Source organism: Danio rerio, chromosome 19, assembly GCF_052040795.2.
Source record: "Danio rerio strain M-AB ecotype USA chromosome 19, GRCz13ab, whole genome shotgun sequence".
NCBI classification, from domain to species: Eukaryota; Metazoa; Chordata; class Actinopteri; order Cypriniformes; family Danionidae; genus Danio; species Danio rerio.
Window position 1 is genome coordinate 9,174,421 of NC_141039.2, and position 12,446 is coordinate 9,186,866.

A 12,446-nucleotide genomic window follows, 5' to 3' on the forward strand; every position below is an offset into this window, starting at 1 on the left:
TTTCTCTCCCCTTACCAGCGTTGTGGGCTCCCGCTGCATTAGTATCTTTCTTATTGATTATTTTGCACATTATGCATAGTAATTGTATAGCATATTTTTGTTAATTATAGCTCTTTTCTTCTGCCAGCGCTAAGTGCTTCTGCTGCTTACTGCATTTTATTATGCATAGTATTTCCCTAATGTTTCATGTTAATATATTAAATCTGTGTTCCCTGCCAGTTTCTAGCAACATGCCAGCATTGAGTGCTTCTGCTGCATAGCAGTTGTATATTCCATACAGTAATTTATATAGCCTTGTTTCCTCCAGCTTCTCTCCTTTATTTACCCCCAACAGCTTTTTATGCTTCCGCTACCAAATCTCTTCCCTCCTCTTAAACAGCCAGCTCCACACCCTTCTTTATTACATCTCCTCACAAACCTTCTCTTAAGCACTGACTCCCGTAGAGGGCCCATTTAAGCCCCAATTTACACACAAGTCTCCACCCACCCTCTAAGCCACTCAGACTCCCTTAGACTTCCTAACTTTATTTCTTAGCCACCAAACCCACCCTGCCCTTCACACACTCCCTAGAAAGCTTTCCCCCACTTTTTATCAGTTCTTCACATATATATCCAGCAGCCGGATATAGCACTTTTTCTTTGCACTTTGGGGAGTTCCTGTGTAAACACGCGGCTGCTGTCCCGAGCGCTTATCATTGGCTTTTTGGGGAGTTTGAGATAGACCTGAGCTCAATCTCCACTCGCCCTGCAAAAGGGGGGGAGCCCTGGGCTCGAGGATCCCTTGAGCTCAGGGCTCTCTCCCGGGACAGCATGCCAAACAAGCTATGTATAAATCATGGGCTAAGTGTGAACTCTTGAAGTGAAGTTTAGTTTTAAACTAATTTCGAGAGGAGCATGTGCTCATGATTTACCCAGCTGGTCCATATTAACTAATTATGATCCTCCAATCGAAGGATCCCAAATCACTATATATATCCTCATTTCCTTTCTACAACTATCTTCGTTTGGAAGAAACCCCCCTCCTCCCCTTCTTCCTCCTTTATCCAGAATGGGCGGCACGGTGGCCCAGTGACTAGCACTGTTGCCTCACAGCAAGAATACCAATGGTGTTGGGTCCTCGCTGAGCCATCTGGTATTTCTGTGTGGAGTTTGCATGTTCTCCCCGTGTCCGCGTGGGTTTCCCCCGGGTTCCCCGGTTTCCTCCCACCATCCAAATGTGCTCTATATTATAGATAAAACAAGCCTAAACCTTTCTTATAATGTCTTACTCTCAGGAAGTTCGCCTTGGCCTCAGCAGCGGGGGAGTTTGAGATAGACCTGAGCTCAATCTCCACTCGCCCTGCAAAAGGGGGGGAGCCCTGGGCTCGAGGATCCCTTGAGCTCAGGGCTCTCTCCCGGGACAGCATGCCAAACAAGCTATGTATAAATCATGGGCTAAGTGTGAACTCTTGAAAGTCCTTATGAAGTGACAGGAGAGCGTTTTATTTCAGATTTCGTTACAACGTGGTGTTATGACAGAAATTTGTCACAGTGCTTTATTAAGTCAGATTTTCCCCACATTTGCCAGCAAGCTCAAACTTTTTCTGTCACAGTTATGGAAATTTCAAGGTTAGGGGTAATTTGAGTCACAGATAAACCTGGGATTTGTGTCAATTAATGAAGTATTTTGGTGAGTCCCAGCCATATTAGTTCTGACGCCCTGCCGTTGTTTCTCAATAATTGAAGCCTATAATAGTTTGTACTAACTTGGCACCAGGGAAGTCCATCGCTACAATACCAAACCTCTTCGTTTGACCGGAGTAGGCTGTCAGATATTCGTAGAGGCGAGGGTTTATTCGGCGGGCCAGGGAGTTGGGATGTGCCAGGATACTGGCACCGCTGCTGTAGGTGAGGAACATGAGGTTTTTGTTAGCGACCGCAGCCGCCTCCAGATGAGTGGAGACACTTCTCCATTTCTTCTCCACTTCCTCCGGCTGCAGAGAGGACACCTGGAGCGAGAAAGAGTTTTCGTCTGTACATTTTAAGAAATGCTGCGAGGGAGTAAAAAGGGTCTCTCTGATGGATTTCTAAAGACAGTTGACAGATGAAGATTACACTCTGCAAACTGAATATAAAGAGTCTCCCAAGGATCTCAGTCCTGAGTCCTGAGCCCTTTGAAATGATTCAGATGATGGTATAATTTAAAATATTCTCCCCCACCCCGACTGCTCTCTTTCTTGGTTTGGTTCTTCAGCTATGGGGCACTTTTATGTTTCAGAAGTAGTTTTTTAAAGAAATAAAAACTTGTGATTTGAACATTAAAAACCCACTGGAAGCTGTTTTTCTCATTTATTTTTGTCACTTTTCTTGTCTTTTGTGCTTGTCTATTTTATTGTTTCCAGAGCCTTTACATCTTAAAATGAAAATCAGTCATCAGAAATAACATTTTAAAAATGATGATAATTTACTTAAGAAGTGAAATAATCCATTTTATTCTCATGGTTCAAATATACTACGCTTCAAAAAAGAATTATCTTACATTCACCAGTGCTGAGTGTATTTGATCAATAATATATTAAAACAGTAACTGTATTGTGAAGGGATCCTGGGTCAACACAGGGGCAATCAGATGTACACAGGCAAATTTAGGAACATGTGCGTGTGAGCGGTGCATGACTGGACTGTAGTCCATATAATGGTGGATTTGTAGTTCTTTGGTGATCTTCGTGTTTACCAACTATCTAAAAGGATAAAACCACGGTCACACTAAAGTTCGAGCATGCAAAATTCTGTCGTACGTCGCTGCAAAAAGATGGACAAGATGATTAGACATTAAAAAAGCAAGCGATTGCTCCATATTTTAAATTTCCATCCAGAGAGGTCATCTTTTGATCTTCGATTGGTCTTACACAATCACATGATGCGATTTCGCAGATTAGAGTTCACCAAGCTTGAACTTTCCAACGCTGTGAACTGCGAAATATGTCGCACAAGGTGGAGTTTCCGGTCTGCCGCATTCGTGTGCGTATGAATAGAAGTATATGGGGTGAAAAGTCCATAGTGACCATGGCTTTATATCGCTGGTAATTGTAACAGTATTTTAAATGGGATAAAATGTGATTACGAAGCTGTATTTTTAATCCAGTCTAAGTATAAGAAGTGAGCTTTCATAAATGTTTCTAATTTTGTACTAAAGAAATGTCATATTATATAGCTTCCTATTGTTAGACATGTTAAAAATAGTTTTGCTGCTTATATTACTGTGGAAACTGCATTACAGATCTTTTGTGAAATCATAAATGTAATACTCTCACATTTGATCAAATCAGTGCATCTTAGCAGACAGAATGAGCTCTTTCAAAAGCAACAAAACCAAAATATTACTTACCCCTGTAAATTTTTGAATCACAGTAGCCTATATTTCAATTTTAGCTTGATGAATTATTGCGTGAATTCTAATTCGGACATGTGACTTTTGTTAGCCAATATCAGCCATTTTATAAATGATGTAAAGCCTTAATATAGCTTACATTAAGATTAATTCCTGGACACAGCAATTGCTTTATTTATGTATTCATTTTATTTACTGTGGACACGCCTGGACATGTTCATTCTGAAACACTATGTTTTTTTATGATATCAAATGAAGAAGTGACATTTAATGTTGAAAAATGACCTAAATGACCGTTGAAACCAGTCAAGAATGTGACAAATCTACAGTTTATTTTTTATCCACAAGCTCATATAAAATAAACACACTTACCAATTCCCTCATCCTTACCTTCCAGTCATCCACAATGTCCAGTGAGTTGTAGCGGAGGCCCATATCAGGACCTGGAAAATCCTGCAGGATGATCAGCTTCCCTCGTGCCTCCCCCATAATGGGCATCTCCCTACTGTGCCACAGCAGATCCCAGTGTGCATACTCATTAATATAGCGCACTACTGCCCCGTAGATATCCTGTGTGTCGCTCAACTCCTCTCTCAGCCTCATCAACACAGTTTCTGAAGGATATTCCTTAAGGAAAGCCACTATGTCCTTTAACACATCTCCAAAGTGAGCATACTGGTATGAGATGCCATGATGGATGGTCAGGTTGCCTCTGGCATGCCGAACACGGATATCTAGAAAGCGTACACCGGCTCTCAGCTGCAGGGAGAGTGACCAAGAGTTGCACTCGGCCAGTGACCCGCCATATAGAGCCATGGTGTTGTGTGTGCCGGGCATCGTCACATCGGATAGAGAGAAAAAGTCGGGGATAGTGGCCATCCAGGAAGGGTTCAGGATCTCGGGTGTGGTGGTGTCATCATAGTCTGGTGTCTGGACGGCTCTGTATCCAACGGCTGTGCTGTGAGACCATATTACATTCAGAGAATAAATGCATACGTATTGATTTTAAGCCAGGTGCTCACTGTATGATGTATACAGAAACAGACCTTTACCATCATTGGTTGTTAGGCTGTAAATACATGTTCCCACTATTGGGAAATCAGTTGTCATTTAAGGGACAGTTCACCCAAAAAATGAAAAATCTGCTATCATTTACTCCTCCTCCCCTTGTTCCAAACTAGTCTGAGGCTACATTTACTGTACACAACAATGACGGAGCCCAAAAAAGAGATGTTTGTCCTTTGCTTTTTGAAGGAAAAGTTTAATGTTTACATTTTCCAAACAATCTGCATTTCCACAAAAATGGGCAAAAATGCTGTATTCCAGTGGTCACCAAACTTGTTCCTCGAGGGCCGGTGTCCTGCTGATTTCAGCTCCAACCCTAATCAAACACACCTAAAACAAGCTAATCAAGGTCTTACTTGGTATGTTTGAAACATCCAGGCAGGTGTGTTGAGGCAAGTTGGAGCTAAACCCTGCGGGCACACCGGCCCTCCTGGACCAGGATTGGTGACCCCTGCTGTATTCTGTTAGCCAGGCTAGTATTTGGCGTTAGTAAAATAGTACCTGTAAGTGTATTTAGAATTTGTTGACGTCAGACTGACATTATAAACCAATGTCATGGGTTGTTTTGTTTGGAAATAAAATAGGGGTTGACATCAGAACCCAACGTCAGGCCAATATCAATGTCCAGCATCAGACAGACATTGCATTTTGGTTACTTTCTAACGCAACTTTTAAACAACAAAATATCAATGTCTAATAATGTTACAGCTTGACGTTGTATGGACGTCTAATGACGTCTATCAGTCGTTGTATGTTGGTTGTCATACCTGAAGAATAAATGTCAGTATATGATGTCAATATGATATTGGTTCGACGTTGAATTTTGGTCATTTCCAACACAACCTAAAAATAACCAAATATCAACGTCTAATGATATTACAGCTTGACATTGTGTGGACATTACCACTATGATGTCTATCAGACGTTGAATGTTGTTTGCCATACCTGACGACTAAATGTCAGTATTTGATGTCAATATAAAGTTGGTTTAAGATGTTGGCTCGACGTTGCCATCAGAACCCAGCGTCAGGCCAACATCAATGTCCAGCGTCAGACATTGCATTTTGGTTACTTTCTAACGCAACCTATAAACAACAAAATATCAATGTCTAATAATGTTACAGCTTGACGTTGTATGGACATTACCACTATTACATTTATCAGACGTTGGATGTCAGTATTTGATGTCAATATGATGTTGGTTTGACATTAAATTTTGGTCATCTTCCAACACAACCTAAAATTAACCAATTATCAACGTCAAATAATGCTACAGCTTGATGTTGTCTGGCCGTTACCACTATGATGTCTATCAGACATTGGTTGCCATACCTGATGAAAAATGCCAGTATTTGATGTCAATATGACACTGGTTTAAGATGTTGGCTCGAGTTGAGTTTTGGTCATTTTCCAACGCAACCTAAAAACAACCAAATATCATTGTCATTCCATGTCGTTATAGGACATCAAAATAACATGTCCTTAGATGCTGGTGACCTAAATTTAACCTAACATTAAGGTTGTATGACATGTGTCAGCTGGGATGCGTCTTTGCTGTTGTACTTTAAACTAAATCCATGTTGTCTAAGCAAACGCTTGAGCAATAACAACACTACCAGCATTGTTGTGTTTGTTGTATGTTTGTTTGTGCTTGACTTTAATGTTCACCTCCCTAAACGCGTTCTATGAATACCCATGAACTCATTGTTTTTTCAGAGACTTTCATTTTCAGGTGTTTACACGAACATTACAATGGTGGCATTTTCAAAAACGTACATGTTTTAACCCATTATCAGATAAATGCATTTTCAGCCTCAAAAAACCCACTGTCCTGTAAACAAACAGATAAAAAGTTTCCTATGTGTGGCTGATAATGTTGTGTAAACGGTCTCTGAGATTCTTTGTTCTGTTGAACACAATGGAAGTTATACTGAAGAATGAAAGGGGAAAAACAGCCATTGACTTTCATTGAATTTTGTCTTCCTACTATGGATGTCAATGGCTGTGCTTTTCCAACATTCTTCAGACAATCTTGTTTTTTGTTTAACAAGAAAGAAATTCATAACAATCTAGAACCACTTGAGTGTGATTAAATGATAAGGAAATGTTCATTTGTGGGTGAACAGTCTCTTTAAAGATCCTCATGATGATCCAACCTGGTAAAAAAAAAATGTTTATCTTTGAAACACTAATGACATTATTTGTAATTGAATCTGAGATGTTTCTGTCCATCCACTAAAGGAAAAGATAGAATCCCTGTTTTTTTATTTTAGCTTTTTTAGCAGCTGCTTGTATTTTAACAGATAATGATTTTGAGCAAGAATAAAGGCTTCACCAGCGATTTTTATGATTTGATTTGGACAGCTATTCTGAAATTTGTATTTCTGAACAAATTTCAATTAGGTGTTTTATGTCATTAGATAAAAAAAATATATATATTTTTATTTGTCCCACAGTGTACATAATGACTCATTATATCTTGTGATGAAGCCTGTTTATTTGGATGCCTAAAGTAAAAAGCATGTCACGTTCTGAAAGAACTAGTCAAAAATGAATGAAGTCTTAACGGAAAATATCTGCACCTCAGTATTGAGGGTGCATTATAAAACAGTACACTATAATACAGTGTATGTAGAGTGTAAGTGAAAGCCACCTATTTAACACACCTAACCATAAACACAGCTGTGGCGAGGGGGTGGGGCCGAGAGCCGTGTGAATGAGGCCGCCGCGTTAGTGGATTCACCTGTGGCACACACCGGCCTCGAATCCCATGGAAAGAGCTCTGCACTATAAGAGGAGGAACGATGGCAGAGGAAGCCGAGAGAGGACCGGCTCGGACAGATTGTTTTACTTTTGTTTTCAGTTTGACGGCAGTTTCCGTGAGGGACTGCCATCCCTTTTATTAATAATCATTTTAAAACTTCGTCGGTTCTCCGCCTCCTTCTTCCCGGCGGCCTGAGCTTCTTCCGTTGGATTGGAGGCCGGTGCGCGCCATAGGTGAATCCACTTAATAAATGCTCATTCCGTTCCCTTGGCTCTCAGCCTTGCCCCCTCGCCACAACTGTTGTGAACAGTTTACCCAAAAATGTTGATTACTATTTATTGTTTCACGAAAGAAGATATTTTAAGGAAAGCTTAAACCACTGACCACTGCATCCGCTGCGTAAAACATATGCTGGATAAGTTGGCGGTTCATTTCGCTGTGGAGACCCCAGATTAATCAAGGGACTAAGCCTAAAAGAAAACGAATGAATGAAGGTGTGGAACAAGTAAAGGGATAAGTAAATGCTGACAGAACATTCAGTGTTGGGTGAACTGTCCCTTTAAAGGTCTATTATTATCTTATTTCAAATATCTGTTATCTTTTATTGAAAATAAAGGCCAATGTAATGAGGAATAACTCTTCATCCATGCAAGATAACCCAAAAATGTGTTTATCCATACGGTTTAAAATGACCCAGGGTTAAACATTTCAAGGACTGAAAGGCCCTACTGTTTGCTGATCAGTGTTTCAGTGCGAACAAATGCTGGCATTAAATATGTTCATCTTATAAAGCAACCAAGTCTCTTTAGAACACTTGGATAAACCTCTCATTCATGTGGATTTATTTTTTGATCTCTTTATCTCTTTAATTAAGACGTCAGAATTTTGGGAATAGACTTTTTAATGGAGACTTGATTAAAAAATATTTCAATTTGTGTTCCAAAGGTAAACAAAAGTCCTGTGAGTGTGCAATGATGACACATTCAGTGACAATGAGCTACATTCATATGCAAGAGATGGCAAACAAATGCTTAAATAAATTAAAGCCTTGATTTTGATCATGCTTGTCTTAAAAAGAGACTTGTATTGAATGAAGAAGATGAGTATGAAGTCGCGGTTTGTCTTTTTGGTGCTTCATCATTAGGTTCAGTGCTCCTACTGATTAGTAGGAAAAACTTCAGGACTAAATACATCTAACACTGGTAGAGTTCATTGGAATGAAGAAGAAGAAAAAAAGGAAAAAAAAAAGACTGCAATAGTGATTGTCAATGAACATGTCAAACTGGTAAGTAAAGCCCACAAACTTTGGCCTTGGATTACAGGAATATTTTAGGATTTAAATGTACCTTGACCAAAGCTCAAGAGCGTGCACTCAGCTTTACTAAAAGATACAAGATTACTGCACTCATGCTTATCTGTAATGGATGGATATAATGAAATTAGATAATTGGTTCATTTGCTGACGATAATAGCAGGTAGACGAAGAGAAACAGATCCATTTGGCTAGCCTGAGATAAAAGCACTTAAATCTTAAAATAACAGCTTGCAGACCTTTCTTCTCAGCGAAATGGATTTTTCTTTACCATACAGCAACTGTAATTTGTCATAGAAGACGCTATGAAAGAGGTTTTGGAATTATGGGTATTAAGAACCTTACCCCAGCAAAACGCCCATTACCATTAGCCGCAAAATGTGTCCTTTGGTGCCTTCCATAATGAGCCTTTTCAATGTCCACTGATCCTGCACTATAAAGATAATCATTAGAATAATTCAATTAGAATTTCTATGACACTTGCTATAATTACAGTACATTCTTTTTTTAATGTGGGGTGAAATCATCCTATATAAAAACCAGACATTTGTAATTATTTTCCAAAAGTCAAAAAGCTTGATAACATTTATTCCAAAATCCATATGCAAAAACGAGTAATGAAAATGACAATTGGTCAGAATAACAAATGTTTTCAATTATTATTATTATTATTATTGAAAGTCAGGGTTATTTCACCAAATGTATTAATTGGACTAAAATAAGTTCACCATAGTTAAATATACTAAGCATTGACCACAAAACCAGCTATTAGTGTCCATTTTTGAAAAAAAAAAAAATAGATTCACCAGCCTGATCTCACAAGAAAACAAAAGTATTTTACGTTTTGCCAGTTTAGTGGCTAATTTGTACGAATTCGTACAAGTTCAGTCGTACGAAATGGTACGATTTTAAAAAGGAGGCGTGGCACCTGACCCCACCCCTAACCTCAACCGTCATTGGGGGATAAGCAAATCGTTCTAAATTGTACGAATTAGATCGTACGAATTCATATGAATTAGCCACTAAATGAAAAAGTTACGAATTGCCGTGAGATTGTGTTGGATTCACACATTACTTGAAAGTTGAATAAATAATGCTTTCCAATACTTTAATAGTATTGGGACAATATTTGGCTGAGATGCAACTATTTAAAAATCTGGTATCTGAGAACATGGTGCCAACCATAGAGGACTTCTATAGACGTCTCCATAACCTTGGACTAGACTGTATCCTGAGCAGATGTTATGGCAGTCATGGAGGATTGGAGAGCATGATTCCTTAAAGACCCAGTGACAGACGAGTCTTTACATTAAACTTGTGTGCCAGCCAATTAACCTACTCACACTTGCAGCTTCTCTACGATAAGACGTCTAGTGTTCTTCAACCCCTCGTGCCTAGACTGCAGCATTGCGCAAGAAGCTTGACCAAAGGAGAAACAGTCGTGCCCAACTGGGCCTTGTTTCCTTCAAGGTTTAATTTTCCTTCACTTTCGTCAGTTGGTGAAGTTTTGTTCCTCGCATTTGTCACCACCGGCTTGCTTGGTTTGGGATTTGTGGAGCTGCACTTCGATGGATTTGCTCTTCAGTGTTTGGACTTTGAGCAATGAAATTTAAACCACACTGAACTAAACTGTTTTGAACTTTAACTCTGAAAGCTGGACTGACACAGTTTAAATTTTAATTTACTAGAACTTCTATGTTAAGCTGCTTTGACACAATCTAGATTGTAAAAGCGCTATAGAAATATCAGCCTGATCTCATAAAGAAACGAAAGTATTTTATGTTTGTTTTTTTGTTGGTTTTTCAGTTTAGTGGCTAATTCATATAAATTCATACAAGTTCAGTCATACAAATATGTGCGATTTTTAAAAAGGAGGCGTGTCACCTAACTCCACCCCTAAACCCAACTGGCATTGGGGGATGAGCAAAGAAGATCGAACAAATTCATACGTGAGATTGTGTTGGAAATAAAGATTAATTGAATTGAATTCGAAAAAAAAATCTAAACACTGAAAATCATGTTTAAATTCGATTACAATAGATACAATTTAAGTTCTCAGCAATGCACATTACTAATCAAAAATTTACTTTTGATATATTTATTATCAGAAATTTACAACATCTTTTCATAGAACATGAAACGTAGATACTTTAATGAAAGAAATTATGATTTTGACCCACACAGTGTAATTTTGGGTTAATCCCACTCAATATACTCGTACAATAAACTGTTTTGTGGTCAGAATTATTAGTCCCCTGAATTATTAATATATTTTTTCCCCCCAATTTGTGTTTAACAGAAGATTTTTTTCAACACATTTCTAAACAAAATAGTTGTAATAACTAATTTCTAATAACTGATTTCTTTTATCTTTCTCATAATGACAGTAAATAATATTTTACTAAATATTTACGTACTAGTATTCAGCATAAAGTGTCATTTAAAGGCTTAACTGGGTTAATTGGTGTAATTAAGCAAGTCATTGTAAAATGATGGGTTGTTCTGTAGACAACCACAAAAAATATGGCTTAAGGGGGCTAATAATATTGAGCTTAAAATGTTTTTTATAAGTAAATTAAAACAGCTTTTATTTTAGCCAAAATAAAACAAATAATACTTTCTTTAGAAGAAAAACAATATAGGAAATACTGCCACAAAATCCATGCTCTGTTAAACATCATTTGGAAAATATTTGAAAAAAAACACAGGAGGGTGAATAATTTTGGCTTTAACTGTATATGTAAACTTGACTTTATTTCACTTAACTTAACCATTCATTATTCCAGACCTTTAAAGCAAGGCTTACATACAGTTGAAGTCAGAATTATTAGTCCACCCTTTTTAAATATTTTCCAAATTATGTTTAACAGAGCAAAGAAATTTTCTCAGCATGTCTGATAATATTTTTCTTCTGGAGAAAGTCTTATTTGTGTTATTTCGGTTAGAATAAAAGCAGTTTTTAGTTTTTTAAAAACCATTTAAAGGTCAAAATTATTTGCCCCTTTAAGCTATATATTTTTTCGATAGTCTACAGAACAAACCATCGTTATACAATAACTTGTCTAATAACCCTAACCTTCCTAGTTTACCTACTTGACCTACTTAAGCCTTTAAATGTCACTTTAAGCTGTAAAGAAGTGTCTTGAAAAATTTCAAGTCAAATATTATTTACTGTCATCAGGGCAACGATACATTTAAATCAATTATTAGAAATAAGTTATTAAAACTATTATGTTTAGAAATGTGTTGAAAAAAAACATAAAATCTGAATTAATCTAATAATTCAGGGGGCTAATAATTCTGACTTTAACTGTGTGTATAAGCAGCTTATGTATGTTCCATCTATTACATTTCAAATATCAAAACTTAACAGCATTCTAACAAACGTATAACCCCACATGCAAATGCATCGTAACTGTAGCCAGAGTAGTGATCTCTTACCGTGTTGGTTGAGTTTGGCAGGGAAGACGTTTGTGATGCTGAAGTGCTAAAAAACAACTAGGCAGAATCAGGTTAGTTGGAAAGCCTGCTGTTGTTTTGTACCCTTTTTTCCCCCCAGTGAGTACGTAGTTCTAGCTTGAACTTGTCTGAGGCACCAATACAAACTGACCCTTTTGTTTGAGAGGTTATTGTGCCTATATATAGTGTACAGTAAAAAGCTGACTCATTGAGAGCGGACAAAATATTCTAAACTGAACTCAGTGGTCCTCAGTTATACTGTCAAGTAGCTGTGTTGATTTTACTATTACAAACATTTGATAAAAGTGACTTTCATTGACATTTTTGTAGTTTAAACAATATTTACTGAAGCTGGGTAAATACTAACGCTTATTTCTGTCTTTATCTAGATTTATTTATTAGATTGTACATTTATTTCGGTTCACTTTTCTCATTTTAGGATTCCCAATGTACTCAAAACTTTTTTTGCTGTTTGT

At 37.8% G+C, this 12,446-nt stretch overlaps 1 protein-coding gene across 3 annotated transcripts; it reads right to left on the bottom strand.

Annotated features, from left to right (window-relative positions):
* Window positions 1–1,509: 1,509 nt before the first annotated feature.
* Window positions 1,510–12,091, bottom strand: si:dkey-266f7.9. 3 transcript variants are annotated; one of them, XM_087293735.1, is made up of 4 exons: window positions 11,953–12,091; window positions 8,857–8,939; window positions 3,761–4,328; window positions 1,510–1,988 (listed from the first exon to the last, which is right to left on the bottom strand). In XM_087293735.1, the coding sequence occupies exons 2-4, from the start codon at window positions 8,910–8,912 to the stop codon at window positions 1,713–1,715; spliced, it is 900 nt and encodes a 299-aa protein (XP_087149861.1). In that variant the 5' UTR covers window positions 8,913–8,939; window positions 11,953–12,091; the 3' UTR covers window positions 1,510–1,712. The 3 variants fall into 3 exon arrangements, with proteins under 3 accessions (XP_087149861.1, XP_087149860.1, NP_001121840.1); NM_001128368.1 differs by having other exon boundaries at window positions 1,525–1,988; window positions 8,857–8,944; window positions 11,953–12,018; XM_087293734.1 differs by lacking the exon at window positions 11,953–12,091 and having other exon boundaries at window positions 8,857–8,960.
* Between the last annotated feature and the right edge of the window lie 355 nt (window positions 12,092–12,446).